Raw genomic sequence first — 17,085 nt, forward strand, 5'->3', positions numbered from 1 at the left:
AGAATGCCAAATCGTAGAATGACTGCTTCACGACTGATTTGAGCGCGACCGCCGCTGCGAAATCCGCTGTAAGAGTTTGAAAAGTGAGTTACAGAATCGCAGGTTGTATGCCCCAATTTTAACAATTTAAATTTCTCTCTAGATACCTTCATCATACCTACCATACCATTTGTGCCTTTCAGAAGAACGCGTTGTGAACAAATCTCACTCGTATCGAGATTGAGCATTCTGATAAACCAGCTAGGTCTGTTTCTTTTAGTTTTTACAATTAACGAATTGATTGTATGTATTCTTTGTGGAACCAGCTTCCCACTAAAGTATTTCCGAACCAATTCGAGTTAGGGTCCTTCAAAGAGCGTGCCAATTCTTAAAAGGCCGGCAACGCAGTCGCGAGACTTCTGCCATTGAGTGTCCATGGGCGGTAGGTATTTCCTAACCAATTTGATTTAGGATCCTTCAAAGAGCGTACCAATTCTAACTATTATTCTATGGCGACGGTATCACTTAACATCAGGTGAGCTGTGTTTCTTATTTTTGTCAATAAGTATCACATTAAATCCAAAATAGTAGTAATGTTTTCAAGGGGAAGGTGATTAGGTTTTTAAAGTCAACGTGTTTTTATAGCGTGAGCGAGTATTTAGACCATAAGTTTAACAATTATAAATGACTTAACTTCTTATTATGACATTATGTTAATGTTCTTACTATATGACATTGCATAAAATTTATATGACATTTGCATGCCTATTTATACATGGCTGATTGGGCGGATTTTTCTTGTTGTTCGATCTAATTGTATGTGTGTGTCACAATCTTGGCAAATAAACGATTTATTATTATTATCTATTATTAAAAGTCAAAATAATTTATTCATATGGGTACACTTTTGAACGTCAAAAAATAAATATACATTAAATGCTTCTAATTTTAGATTTGCAAGCGTTGGCAGGCTTGTAAATAAATAAATGACTCTATGAAAATCTTATTTTATTGACTTGAAGACCCATCAGATATAATATCATACTTGAATGAAGATGGGTTAATCGTGCGTCGTGTACTTTGCATGTTTGAGCGTATCGGGTAACTGTAAGATGAGATGCACGCAAACGCGAGAACGGTGTGTGGGGTGGTGGTACACACCTATGTGTTGGCTGGTATTAAATATTAAATAAATCACTGGCGCCACAACCGTTTTTAGGACCTATATGGTTAAAAAAACTAAATTAATAATGTGTTAAGGACCTATCTGGTCGCCAAACTTCAAAAAAGTACATTGTTTCTTTCCATTTTTTGTCATCATTGCTTGAAATCAGGCGAATGGAAAAAATATATGGTGGAGTTGAGTAGTTTATGTAACCATTTTGAAAGATACACGATTTAAATAACTTCGCTTGATAGAAAAAAAATCCAAACATAGCAAATTTTTGACACTTGAATTCATTTTATGACGAAAATGTATATTTGATTTTGCAATTTACACGATATATTTTAACGCAAGCCAAGTAATCCATTTCAGAAAACAAAATGACGAAATTATATTAATTTAATGTTTTACATAACTAATTGTTATTACGGGCCGGCGTGCCTCAGTGCTCCAGCTCTCCACTGCGCCCCGCAGACCACCCCGAGACACTGACACAGCAATTCGTGCTGGGATAGGGCCTTAAGTGCGTTAGAAAGTCCATTGGTCCACGGGGTTCAACGACCTCAGGGATGAGAGTCGCTGTAGCCAATTCTGCTAAATAATAATATAGGCATGCAAATGTCATATTAATTGTAAAGACCGAGCTTACGGTTTCTGCTGGCATTTAGAGTGTCCAGGGCGACGGTATTTCCGAACCAATTTGACTTATGTTCAAAGAGCGTACCGCTTAAAAGATACTTGCGAGCTTCTGGTTTTGTCCATCCACATACCATCAGATGAGCCTCCCGTTTGCCCCCTGTTCTCTAAAAAATACCTTTTATTACTATATTTTAAGTACAGGCCTTCTCCAGCTCTCACTCTCTCTTTTCTCTATCAACTTCACCCACAGTGTAAGAGAAAACTTTGACAAATTGAAACAAAATTCTCGGCCATTCGAAGAAGATAGTTTGGTGTGTACCAGAAGTTTCCCTGCATTTTTTATTTAAGTTCAAATAACAACTCGATACGAAAGGTTGTAAGGTACATTTAGAGGATTTTCGACTTTCGTAGCTTGGAATAGGGTTGAATACAGATTGTATTCATTTATAGTGGGGTTGTGTTTTAATTATGCGTAGGGAATGGGGCACCTCTATGCTAGTCTTTATTTTATGTCACCACTATGAGTCTGTGGAAATCTTTGGGATTGGGGTCGCTACAAAAAAAACTTTTAAATTACTAGCAATATTGTTTTAAATCAAAATATCACATAGGTCAGTAAAATATACAGCATTTACTATATTATTAACCTACATAGTAATAATAATAATTAATTAATAGACAAAACAAATGTAAAAAGTTTCGTCCCATGTTTAGCACCCTTTGGTAGACTTTTAATACTAGCATTTCCTCGTTGTATTGCTATACTTATTCATTGCACCAGCTCTGGGGTAACCAATAGTACCAGGCGCCAACTTAAATCTTTAATTAGCTGCTCTTGAACCCGGCCTAAGAGTCTCCAAAGGGAACAAAAAAAAAAAATCATTTTAGATCAGTAAAACTAATATATACATAGCCAGTTTTTAAATCAAGAGAAAAACTGGAATTACATCCCTCTTTTAAATCGCAAGGTTCTTTGCGTTATTTAATTTTTCTGTCTGTAGGCTGTCGTAGGTTCGATTCCCGGCTGGGCACCGATGGACTTTTTGTCTAACATTTGCTCGAACGGTTGCCTTAGAACCAAAAAGTTGACGGCGTTTGTCAGGCATAGGAGGCTGATCACCTACTTGCCTATTAGATTGACAACCATTAAACAGATACAGAAATTTGAGGCCCGGACCAGACGTTTGTAGCGAAAGATTTCATTAATTTATTTCTCCATTAGGTGATATTTGTGTTACGATATCCTAAGTCCCCCCTCCCGGAATGCCGCCCCCCCCCCCCCGCAGTCGCCTCACCAGAGACACAGCTCGCGTGCATAGTGGCGAAAAACTTTTGGGAGTCAATTTTATTCTTATTTTATTGCTGTTGACAGTTGCGTTTTGGACTACATCATCTGAAAAGAAAGGCAGTTGTGATTTTTAGCACACGTCTCTGAACTCTGGCTCGTACTGTCATATAGCCAGTGAAACCAATAATCTGTGGCTACATAATCTTATCGTAAATAAAAATGAATCGCAAAATATGTTGTTAAAACCTTTATGGCCGGACCAGCACGAGTATTATTCGTTGAACTCTGGGTAAGGCTTTTATGGAGTGAAAAGCGAAAGGTCTCTATGGGGTAGCATAGCAAAATTTTCCATATGAAATGTACTAAAAAGGTAGGGTTAGCAAAACATATTAAGGCGAAATGAAGGGTGGGCAGTTAAAAATATAGCACGTTACAATGGTCAGGTTTCATAGGGTAATTTAAAGTCCACTGTATGGTCCTTTTTTAGGCTTTAACTCATAGCAAGGCTTTTTATATCCTACATATAGTGCGATATATAGGTATGACTCGTAAGTAAATAAGTAATCATTCCACAACTAAGTAATTATGGCAGTGGACACCAGCTGGCCACTGAAGTATCCGAACCAACTCCACTTAGGATGGTAGAACGTATTAATTAAAAGGCTGGCAACGCAAGCGAGACTTCTGGCATTGTCGGTGGGTGGTATCACTTAAGGTGAGCCGCCGTTTGCGTAATAAAAAATAATAAACACTTCATTTTCCTACAGCGTTGTATTTGGTATATAACATTCCTATGTTATGTACGAAATAACTAAATGATCGGAGCTCAAACCTCGCCGTATAAACGTGTATAAAATTGATGGTCCAAGTTAAAAGAAGTTACAACCTTAAATTAATTGTGTATTTTAATAATAATAAAAATTTCCAATCATAACAAAAGTAGCTTAGAGCTTAGATTTTCTATATTTTGTCATATTATCCTAACTTCCTCAGTACCGTCGATCGGTGCCCCTTCAGATAAGGACTCCTTCAGCTTTTTCCAACTGTCCATAGCTTCCTTTCTCCATGCACTTGCTACCGCTTCTATTTCTTCTGTCCACCTTTTTTTGGGACACCCTCTTCTCCTTCTTCCCTTTGGTTCCTTCCATTGTGGATTTTGACTGATTATCTTATTGATGAACCTACAATCTTTAGCTAAAGATCAGACATGCTACCAGGCTGATCTGTGACCGAGAAACTATGCAACAGGGGAGTGCCAAATCTCTCCTAAAAAGGGACTTTATTTGCTTAAACTAAGTCTGGTGGGCTTGGCGTCATCCGCTAGGCCCGGGCGACAATTACGGAAATATCCTTCTGATATTTATGGGCGAATTGGAGCCAGCTGGCCGATGGGACCCGCGGTACCTCTTGTGTTACCTATCTTACTGACATATTTGATAATTCTATAGCATAATTTTCCAGCTGTGCTTAAGCAACATGTCGGATAGCCCATACAGCTCATCATGCGAGCTCCAGATACGGCAGGCTCTTTCGTAAGTCGGACAGTCAACAAGTAAATGAACCACCGTTTGGTCGGTTCTTTCATCACAGTCGTTCGCGGGGCCTATCTTCAGTTTGAATATGTGTAAATAGTGTTCATCCTTCCTCCACATTGGTGACTCCCTTCATCCAGAAGGGCAAGAATTCCAGTGTAAAGTTTTAGTGTACTGTTCCTCCAATGTAATGGGAGAATACGCGACCAGTCTGACTGCTGACTGGCCCAAGTAAATATGCCCAAGGGGCAATACTTCGATAGCGCAGTTTCAGGGTTTGATGTCATCGCAGTGTCATCAGCGCAGATTCTAGATGTCGCTACATACTTATCCTTCTCTATTTATCTCTTCTCCTAAAAACGGCCTTCATAAGAATGCTACTAAACATATTCAGCCGGGATAGCTTACAACAAAATGGCGGACATCATTGCAGCATTCATCATTCAAATAAAAATACGAAATTATTTATAAAAAATTATGTCAATTTTTTAAATGTTAAACAAAATGAGGGTCTAAAAATCGACAAGTTTTTGACACGGACAATCACCTCTCACATGCACCAAACATATAACACGGTAACATGAGCTGGAGGCGTTGATGCGAAAATATTGGTAGCTAGAACATACTCCTCGTGTTATCTAAATTATATCTTCATGCGGTTTTAATATATCTGAAAACATCTCTTCGTATATTTCTGGGGGACAAACTGGCAGGAGGCTCATTTTAAGTGATAACGCCTATAGACACCCACAATTCCAGGGCTTACGATGACACTTACAGGAAGTTCTTCCGGATCCGTTAAGACATGTCGGGGCCTCCTACGAGCCTTTTTTCTCGAGGAGGGGTAGTAATTGATACTTTTACGCACCAACGGTTGGGATGATGTCTAGACTCGTTGTTGGTGTGGACGCCAACTTCATCCATTACGCTATGATAGGGAGCTCCAAGTCGTGGTGAAGATCGTCGTTCCTAGACTCCGCTAGCACTCCATTAAGCATTTAGGGTCTAAGTATAAGACATGTGACTCCTTTTACTTAGGAGGTAATAGAGGCGAGAGAGTACAAAAGAGGCCTTGCAAACGGTGGCTATGTGCTTACGGAAGTACATGTCGCTAAAGAGCGTGACTAGATATTTGACGGACTTTTGCCACGGGATGGCTTGCAAATAGGGTTACCTCTCTTTTGAGGCGATTGCGTGAGAGCTCCTGTGTGACCCCTAGCAAAGAGACCTGGGACGTTCTCGGGATTTATTTTGAAGCCCCATTTCCGAACCTTTTTGCCTAGCGACGTGTTTGTGGCTTGGGCTGTCCACGTTGACACCTCTGTCTTTGTGGGTGGTATAGAGAGCGGTCTCATCGGTATAGAGGACTCTACGAATGTTGCCGGTAAACAGCGCGAGGACCCAGCCTTGTGGGACTCCGGTCCTAATGGGTCGAGGGTACGATCACGTTCCCTCTACACGCGAGCGCTTCGAACGGTTGGAGAAGCTTATTAGCTCATCTCGAGATGTTGTATGTCGGAAATACTTTGGTAGCGTCATTGTAGTTGTTGATGATGATGTGGATTGTAATTGTCGCTACATAACAGTGTTTCTTTGCATTGTTCCAGTTATCGAATATAAATATGTCACTAAAGATCCACCGCTATCGCGTCATAAATTGGAAATTGAGGTCAGAGAAATATGAAATTTTTCCGCTCCGTTTGTGTTTTCCGATATTCAGGATTTTTTACGTTTCTTTGTGGTGACTAATGTTTGGCTTTACAGCTAAATTCACAACTGTTTATTCTAAACTGTAGCCAGCCAGTGAAATGTGTGCTCAAATTAATATGTGTGTCAGGAGTATATATGTAAAATAATTAAAAAGGATAGTTAAAAGAGAAAGTAGTGTGCGTGGGCTAGTCTCTTCCATTTGACATATTAATGATTTTAGGTACTTAAACTAAACTAAACTAACTACAACTACTGTTGCACTTGAAGAATACTTTTTAGCATGGAATGGGTCGTGATTTTGCCTAACATTGTGAGTGAATGTTTGAAGTTTTGAAAGTGGTTAAAGAAAGGGCCTTTGAAGGAGAACAAGTGGGTGAAAAAAGTTGGGTGAAGTGTATTTTGGGTAGCTTATAGGTTTATGTTGTGTATAAAAAATTGGAGCTTTTTAAAGATGGAGCCGTGATTCGTCAAATTTACCGAGTTTTGTTTCATAATACAATATTATACCATTAATATATAATTGAATATATGAAAACCAAAAATTTCATTAAAAAGGCAGTAATTGAAAATAATAAATTGTTTTACATAATTAAGCCTAAGTTGCGAGTTAATACCAGATTTACCTGTTTAATTCTGGCATCTTCTTGCTGTATTGCAATCGTTAAGCGAGGAAAGCACCAGCTCTGGGATCACCTATCGCCTTAAATCTTGAATTAGCGCACACTTGAACCCCATGGCCCAAGAGTCCTAAGGGAACAAAATCAAAAAAGAAAGACTTGTATGTTTGTGAATTGGAGGTGATTTATGATTGATAAATCACCATCAATAGAAATGTTACGTATGAAAATAATATAAAGAGAGACAGACTATATGCTCAATTGTTTTATAATTGAAATGATTTTATGCAAAATTTCATTTTTCTGTTTACACCTGATTTTAAGGGCGTTGCCACATTAAGAGAGTAGAAGGTTGCATTGAGAATAATTACTATTTAGGATTCCGAGCAAGAAGATGAATAATTACTATTTATTCTATTTGGAAGCGTAGTAGCAGACTGTTGACGTCTACTGCTGGACTATGTGTCTAAATTTCCAATATGACCGGTTGGTCACGCTCTGCTTCCATCTTCCCTCCGACCTCACCAGGTCTCCTCCACCATGTGTTCATCTAGTGGGGCCGTCCAACGCTTCAACTGGTCCTCGGTCTCCAGACTATGCTTAAATATATATAGATGTATAGATATGACGTCAACACTTTATTTGTTTTAATCTATTTAAATATAATACCGCATCACACTGTTTGGTCGTCTTTTACGGTCCGCTTTCAGACATTCTCTGGACTGGCGAAATGTGGAATCGACTCCCGGAGGTCTGCCCTGGGTGATGGGACCTCCAATTGTTTAAAAGAGGCCACGCCCCCACAAAAATTTGTGTCTATGGGCAACGATGACTGCTCTTTTGTGCGTCCCGTTTGTCTACAGTGTTCTCTTCTCTTCTAGTTCTACTTATCCACACGGCCCCGCCATGGCCTGTCTACCTCTTATCTTTTCCCATGTCGGGGCTGCCATTCAGAAGAATCTTGACTTTTACTCACTTGACTTGCAGGTGACATTATTTATACGACTTGCTCGTGCGCATGCAGAAAGAAAGTCCATTGGGGTACACCCGGGAATCGAATCTTAGACCTCAGGGATGAGCACACTGAAGCCACTAGGTGTACAGCCGGTACACCAATGGAGTTTTCTATGTGCGTTTAACACTTGCTCGTAAATATATTTTTTTTAAAACTTGCCTTAGACCCGACACGTCGGCGTATGGTACAGGTGGCTGATCACCTACTTGCATATTAGATTGACAGTCAAGAAACAGATACATAAGAGGCTGGGCCTCCTAATACCTAAAGAGTTTTATAAATACTTCTTTCCATAGCTCTGTGATAATCTAATCTTTTGCTTTAAGTGTGTTAGTTTACAGAATAAGTAGGTTATTTATGGAATTTGGGAGTTTTTGATAAAGGGTAAATATTATATTTAAACCGTGTAGTGTGTCGGCACCCGAAAGTCAAACAATTGCTATACAAGCCGCTGTCGCGTCAGGAAATTGAATTTGTGAGTTTGGCTTTGTCCCTTTTCCATCAGTGTTACAACTATTTATAGCAAATATGACGTCCCATTATGTTTGTACAAGCCATCAAAAACAACGGATTATTTATTTATTTTGAATTTCTACACAAAAATTACACTATATAGCCAAAGATGGAATACATAATATATTATACAAAACGTTCAAACATTTACAGAATCAATTATTGAATACATATAACTATGTAATACCTAATTCGGCTGTGTTGTATCATGGTTTGTGGTGATATATAGGTGAGAGTGTGTATGTTGGGTGTACTCGTGATGCAGGTTTAGCGCTATGGATATGTTTTTTATTGATAAAAAGCTTGCCAACGCTCGGCACACCGATACATTGGTAAAACAACCACAAAATATTTTTTTCAATGTGACAAGCACTTGAAGGCAAACATGACACATGTAGAGATCATACAAATATCAATCAAAACAATTATTAAACAAAACAAACATAAAAAAAAGAATTACTAACCAAAAAAATTAAAATTACAAAAAACTAAACAAAAGTCGATTTTATAGTGTGAGGGGAGCAACTATGGATATCCAGACCTAGCTCGTTTATCAGAATGCTTAATCTGGATATCGGTGAGCTTGGACCAAAACGCGTTCTACGAAAAGGAGGGACAAATGGAATAATGGGATGCCTGGGGTATCGATAGACACGAAACTTAAATTTAGATAGAAAGTTCGGGCAATCAATCTGATTATTAATATTAACTGCAAACGATATATATCAATTAATTTTCTGCGATTCTCCAATGACAACATCTCAAAGTAAGAAATATAAATTAATTAATTTTCCTTTTTTCATCAAGGCTTAGTGTTCGTTGTAAGTCCGCGTTGCATACAGCTGAGTGTTTTGCATAGTTGGTGTTGATGTAAGGAAAAGAGAAAATTATAATGTGTCTCTTTGCCCATGGACACTCACAATCTCAGAAGGCCTGCTAGGCTTTTAAGAATTGGTACGCTCTTTGAAGGACCATAATTCGAATTGGTATAGAATACTTCAGTGGGAAGCTGGATCCAATTATCTTTAACATCAGTTGTAACGGACGTCCGATGATGAAACTGAGCAGGTATTATCCGAACAACTCTGAAAAATCTCTATGTTAAATGCGGTGGTTTATAGAAAAATGGTAATTTATCGCAGCATTGTGAGTTTGCTCGCAATATCGATTTTCCATTGCCGATTCATTTAAGTACACGACGCTTATAAATTATTTCTAAAGAAATTGATGGCATTACTACATAATGGCGGTAATTGAGCGGCCATCTTGTAACAATGACAATTTCCGATCAATTTGTAATCTATAATTATGTTTGAACCTATATTTATTGCTAAGGATTTCTTAATCAATTTGTTTAAAGGTTTAAATTGTGTGTAATTATAACTAAATACCCCAGTTATGAGCTGTCAGTTGCTACACATAGATTCGTTCTATAAATCAGGGATTAGTTTGATAATGTTTGTTTGTAAGTGACAAACACGGTCTTTATTTGGATGTTTGAGGTATCTTAGGGACTGGAGGCTGATCACTTACTTGCCTTTTAGATTTAAAAATGATCATGAAACAGATTCAGAAATCTGAGGCCAAGACCTAAAGAGGTTGTAGCGCTACTGATTTATTTATTTTATTGAGGTATCTTAGGGAATCAGTTAAACTAATAATAAATATATTATATTTGATTTAATTAGGCTCCAAAACAGAGTGACTTGAAAAATTATTTCACCATTAATTCTGTTATCCCTGATGAAGGCTACAAAGTGTTTTAACGAACGTATTATACGATAGTGTAACCCAAGATATTAAATTAACAATACGTCTTTGTTCAAGATAATTAAATGTGTTTAACGATAATGTTTCATACCCAGTCCCAATATCAAATACCTCAGTGTGTTCTATAGCCAAGCTTTCGGTAAATTGACTTTTAAATGCAAAAAAGATTTTGCTATCTAAGATATAAAATTCTCGTGTCACAATGTTCGTTCCCATACTCTTATGAAACGGCTTGACCGATTCTTATGAAAATTTTTATGCATATTCAATAAGTCTGAGAATCGGTTACTATCTATCTTTCAAACTCCTAAGTGATAAGGGCTGTCCACTCTAAAAATTTAATTTTAATGTTTTAGTTTTTTTTTATGATACAGAATACCTCTTTCTCTCTTTCACCCCTTTACGATCAACCCCTATTTTTTATTATAGCAGATAGTTATTTTTATTGAACTAAAACAATGTTTCTTAGAAGTAATATAAGTATATACATGGCAAAACAACGTTTGTCGGGTCAGCTAGTACATATATATGTAGATATTGATGTCTTCTAAAAGACTGTTGAACACTTATTATCAATAGTTTCCGCAGCATATAGGAATCTTTATTTCACACCTTGGGTTACTTCGAAATTTCATATTCTTTTAAACATAATATAGCATTGTTTCCCAACGCTTTTTCGTAAGCCTAAAAATGGCTAGGCCTCCGTATGTAATACATAATATATATATATAATTTTGAATATTACAAAATTTAATTGTTCTCTTAAGACATTTAAATGTAGGTTTTAGGAAAAATTATTAGGATTTTTTAATGAAACACAGCACATTTTAAAATATAATTTTATTAATTTTCGAATTCCCTTAACAATCAAATTGCTCCCCTTTGGGGCGTCTACGTTGCTCTATAGCCTTCAATAGGGATATTGTAGGGTTTTAATGGTGAAAGTATTTTTTAAATCAGTCGAGTTCTGGAGCCTAAAGGCAAAGTTTTTATCAGTCGTTGGTTCCTATCTTTCCTTATCCTACAAGTACACATCTTATGTATTCAGGGATTACTATTCAAAATTTATTTTTATCTTTATTCACAAAACAAACATACACCCTCACAGTACTAAACGAACACGATAATGTCGATATCGCTACTGTAAACTCTGCGAACATATAAAGATGTCGTGGAGTCGTTTAGTAGCAATGTCTTTGTTAACGGCGATCTGTGCAACAAATTTTGCCCCTTATTGCAAACCTTTGCCTGCGACGCGCATATCCACTACTAAAGAACCCTTTGGAGAACACATGCTTTGCTCACCAGCAGGACTTTAAGTAAATAGTAGTAAAAAAAGTCATATAGGTAACACAATGTACACTTATGAACGTCTAAAAAGAAATTTACATTAAATGCTTTTAATTTTACATTGGCTGCCAGTTCTCAAATCAAAGGCGTACAACGGAAGAGAAGAACTGGCAATAACCTTTTTAATCGCCAAGTTTTTTGTTTATACAACGTTTGTCAGGAGCTGCAACTATTACACCATGTTCCACATGACATATAAAGTAATAAATAAAAAATGTGTGCGTGTACTATGTATTTTTCGAAAAATGATCTACTATATGCAACTTTATAAAAATTGGTTAAATAAAGTTAAATTAGATAAAGTTTAACAAAAGGCTTTTATTATCATAGACATGAATACAAATACAATTATTTCATTTTAACTTATTACTGTACTACTATGTAGTACTAAGACTATTACAGAATTTCATTAATTGTAATAGAATTATTAGTATTACTATCATTGTTATCGTTATTATATATTTTTGTTACTAATGGCTTCGAATCTCTTCGGATCAACCGTGGTAGGGACAAGAAAAAGATGGCGCGTAACAGAAAAATGTGACGCGTAACGAAAAAATGTTACACTTAATTTTTTTCCAACCCCGATAAAGAACTTTCACTTCAATAATAAAATAAATTAAAAGAAAGATTTATCCTCTATCAGCAGGAGGCATGGTGAAATAGGAGCACGCACTTACATTCTCGTTGGAACAACACGCAAATACATAGTCGAAATAACTAACATCACCGCATACACGAATTCAAGTACGACCAGTCACCACAAGTAGCACTCGTTCACGAGTATGACGCATGGTCAGCCATCGGTCTTACGCCAACTGTCCCGTCCTGTTCTAATTTGTACCGTATCCCACCGTCCCGAAGACAAATTAGGTACATTAAAGAGCCGTACAGTCTGTAATATTAATACGTGTAACCTTATTCTAGCTAAAAATATATTGTATTAACCGTTCTTTGTAGTATACGAAATTAATTTTATAATTAAATCCAAAGACCTAATGAAATTAGGTTGCAAATGTCAATTTCCCATCGCAATTAAGCTGGTATAATTACGATATTGTTTAGTGGTAATGTCGTTGTCATGGCGACGATTGTGTGCCAATTAAAAGCTATGATAAATTTAATATTGGCAGGGAGGTGGATTTTTTATACGTTTAAACTTAGGCTTCTTTATGTAAATGCAGGCAAAATATATTTCACACCACGCCTACTTAATGACTCAGAATCCTTGACCAGGCTTCGGAACTGGTTCAGAGGTGAATGACCTCACCTAAAACGGTGTTAACTTATGGTCTTAAACTTAATTTAGATTATATAGAGTCTAGTGGCCTAGAACTGGGTTGAACTTGGAACAGAGTCTATCATCCGTGAGATTTGATGGCTCAATGGGTCTGTGTATCAATGGCCTTTATATGTGTGGTGCGATGGTATGGTGAAGGCGTTAGACCCAAAAACACAGCTGATCACCTACTTGTCTATTAAGGTCTAAAAGATTGTAGGGCTGGATCTATTAAATTCTTGGTTGGGGAACACGTGGGGTTTAAAACCACCATACACAGCTCATGAAAATCGATTGAGCCGTTTGGACGTCCAGGAGTTACAGCTTGGTGCGGTTACAGCTGTAACTGAATGCATCATTATTTTAGACAAGCCTTTAGTTTTTTGCGTGCATACTTATTTCTGTGTCAAAAAGTGAGTTTTATAGAACAGAGGGCAAACGGGCAGGAGGCTCGCAAGTGCCTTTTAAGAATTGGTTCGCTCTTTAAAGGACCCCAAGTACCACCCATTGACACTCTAGATACCAGAGGGTCGCGAAGGACGAGGTCGCGAGTGCGTTCCCGGCCTATAAAGAATTGGTACGGTCTTTCCAGGACCCTAATATTTGCTCGCCAAAGCAGCCCGAGATGAGTTGTCAAAGCCCTTCAGGTCGACAGCGAGATTCCATTCAAAAAGAGTTAATGGTTTGACTGGTCCAGGACCCTTTAGGTGGAGCAGCACCTTCACCCTCAGTTTATTTATGTAAAAAAGGTATTAATTAACTTAAATCGAATTTTTTGCTGGGACATTTTACTTAATATCCTGAATACTAAGTGTGACTACAACAGCTTTTGGGATCTGGACGCTGCAAATACGAATCTGCTGACTCCTTGATCATCCAGATCCGTCCACGAATGGAAGTGCTATGTTTGAACATATACTACTACCAGCGGACCCCACAGACGTTGTCCTGCATAATATTTAAAGCGATTAGGATATTAAACAAAGTATGAAAGTACCGACTGCAAACCAACCATGGCTCCACCCAAATGCATACAAAAAAACATTAAGATCGATCCAGCCGTTTAATAGAAGCCCAGTGACATACACACGTACAGTAGACTTATATGTAAGCTATCCTAACTTTTAACTTAGACCGAACTGTACAAATTTGATTGAAATCGGTTAAGTAGTTTAGGAGTCCATAGCGGACAAACAACGTGACGCGTAATTTATGTATGTTTAGATATAAATTTTTAAGGCAGTTAAAATGACGTAAATTCTAACTAAAGCTGGTGTCTGTAATATAAGAATTATTCAAATATGATGGTCTGGAATACTATTAGCCAATGCTTTTAGTCGGGTCTAGACTTTGCTGAAAAAGTTTGGTATTAGGGTTGGCAATGCGGCAATCGTTATTATCTAGCATTTTGATATGACAACTTTTTCAGGTAATCTGTATTATAACATTCGCTCGAACGGTGAAGGAAAAGTGATCGTGAGGAAAGCGACATGTCTTAGATCTAAAAAGCCGACGACGTGTGTCAGGCACTGGAGGTTGATCACATGCCTAGTAGATTTAAAAATGATCATGCAACAGATTCAGAAATCTGAGGCCCAGACCTAAAGAGGTTGTAGCGCCACTGATTTACTTTATTTTAATCTGTATAAAACATAGTTTTAAGCGTAATATGGAGTAAAATAATAAAAAAATATTAATTTATAAAAATTAAAAATATCTATTTTTATACGTCGTGAATCGTGAATGAAATGGCCATTGACGATGTTATGTTTGGTTGGGCAGGGAACTCGTTTTATAATATTTGTATTTAATAAAATTAAACCGACTTCATGATCTACATAGGGTCGCACAGTCGCAGCGCCCACTGATTATATTATCACATATATATTATGTATATACAAAAACTTAGAATTTAACTTTTTACCGCGTTTTAGTATTAGATACAAAGGTGTGCTGCCATCTAGTGAGTTTTGATGTCTCATAAAAAATTACCTCATTTGTTCTTAGCACAGCCCTGGCGAAAGAAAGTTTATGGCGGTAGTGTCAGTTTCCATGTCTATTAACGAATGCTATTTTCGTATGCAATGAATGTTTAATTTGAAACGGAAACTCAAACTGATTTTAATGAATTCAATTAGGTTTGATTGCCCCCCAAGTACTAGACTATTAGCCCACCAGGCCACATATGTAAGTAAAAAAAGTCCCCATTTTTCGGAAAGGGGGTAAAGACGTTCCCCTGCTGCTTAGCTTCTCGACCAAAGATTTGTCTGTTCGCGTGCTTGATAAGCTATAAGGTGTCCTATATATAGAAATTCTCTTCGCTCCGCTCGCAAAATCCGCTCTTCCAAAACCTATATCCTTGAAATCCCATCACATGAGTCATATGAAGTTGTTTGACATATTTCTCTTTTCAGAAAAGGCAATGTGCTGTCCAAAATAGTCGTACCAAGAATAAATTTGACGTCGAAATATATTGTCTCCGAGTTGGACGAGAAAGAGAGAGAGGAGACGTTTCGTCTGAAACGTGTTAAACAAAAGAAGATAGAGGATAGGAGGAAGGAAGAGTTAAAGAGGATTCAAGAGGAGACTGGAGAAGAAATGACAAAAGAAGAAACGACAAAAGAAGAAATGACGAAAAAAAATAATTAATATACAAAATGTACTGGCATATCAACCCAGTTAGATGGAGGACTGTATTTTACATATTTTAGAATGCGTGGCGATCGTGCTACGGTGACGCGATCGGCCGTCCCCTCTTCATTTTGACGCATCGTCGCCTCTCAGAAGTCTGATAGCGGAAAGTATTTCCTGATCCGCCATTTACCTTCAAACTGTAGAATCGACTCTGTGTAGAGCGTAATCCAAAGGTCGGCAACGCATCCTTTAACTAAATAACGTAACATGATATTATTATATACTATTTTTAATGTATGTGAATATTATTTTATTCTTATTCTATATTTTAACAAACTGTACATGCAATTTTGATTGCATGTTTTATTTTTCTACTCACATATTATATTTATTATATATTGTGATTTTATATATGTTATGACCGTTTAAATTGCCTTATATCATTATATATATTTTAAATTATTTAGTAAAGCGTGTTTCTTTTAATCCTTTCCCTTCATAGCTTAGTTATGCCAGCGATTTGTGGTGGAATATACTCTTCCTCCAACTTAGAGACTAGAGAGTTCTTTGACCACTGTCAGAGAATAATTGGAATCGGTCAGTTCGGGCAGAGCTGGTGGTGTGGTTGTTCGCGTCCAGCTGATGCAGAACGACACCGGGGCAAGCATAATAACCCTTGGTGAGGTGTAAGCGAAGAGGCGTTGGGTTTGATTCGCTCCAGTAGTTCGTATCTTAAACCTACTGCCAGTGAATTATTTTTGAATCTTTGTTGGCCTGAAGGGCCTTTACAGCTCAGCTCGGCCGATATCGGCTATTCCTGCAACTAGTGCAAGGGCGTCACCTGTGAGATTATGTCCTCGGCTGGGGCCGTCGCGGGATGGACCACGGCCAGTGAAGTGTTATCAAGCTCAGCGAGAATTACTTCGATATCGCGTTTTAGTATATGTCATCAACGCAGTAATTCTAGCCGTAGACTAAAGGGACAATTATGGGCAACTGTCTCCCTAATAAAAAAATCTAAGACTGCGAAGTACCGCACCAGTCCTGTCAATTCAAACGTCAATATTTTTGTGTTAATTGTCAATCTAAATAGAATCATCTCTTACATGTTTGTTATTTATTCTGTCAAGAGATGGCGCTTCCGGCCCAATCACGCGCGGTATCAGTAGGTACTGGTTATATTTTACGACTCCAGGTCGTAGACATTACTTCTAGGCTCCCAACTACTGAAGTACTGGACTCCGGACGCCTCCATCCGGCGTCCTCAGGACTTAGGCGAGTGTCACGCCTCGGTCCCTATCTAGTTTGGTTATCCGGTACATCAACATTAAGTATTAACGCGATGTCGACAGCACGCTGCATCCATTAGGGCTAAATAGTAAATAGCCAGCTCTGTATACGCTTACGCCCCGAACGGGCTTAAACGTCCCCCTGGAGAGGGAGGGAGGGAATTAGTATAATAATATGATTGGACAATTCACACCAATTGACCTAGTCCCATGCTAAGCTGGTGAATCTTGTGTTATGGGTACTAGGCGACGGATATACATACATATTATGGATAGATACTAGATAGATATATAAATACATGTTT

The 17,085-nt window shown here is 37.8% G+C and overlaps 1 protein-coding gene across 1 annotated transcript in view; it reads left to right on the plus strand.

Moving 5' to 3' along the window:
- Positions 1-15,884, plus strand: part of LOC125062817 (V-type proton ATPase subunit D 1-like) — a 38,174-nt gene extending 22,290 nt beyond the window's left edge. The window contains exon 6 of the mRNA XM_047668988.1: positions 15,272-15,884. Within this exon, the coding sequence (XP_047524944.1) occupies positions 15,272-15,506 (235 nt within the window). The 3' untranslated portion in view covers positions 15,507-15,884. The remainder of the gene's footprint in view (positions 1-15,271) is intronic.
- Positions 15,885-17,085: the final 1,201 nt, after the last annotated feature.

The sequence above is a fragment of the Pieris napi genome, chromosome Z (assembly GCF_905475465.1).
Source record: "Pieris napi chromosome Z, ilPieNapi1.2, whole genome shotgun sequence".
Lineage (NCBI taxonomy): Eukaryota > Metazoa > Arthropoda > Insecta > Lepidoptera > Pieridae > Pieris > Pieris napi.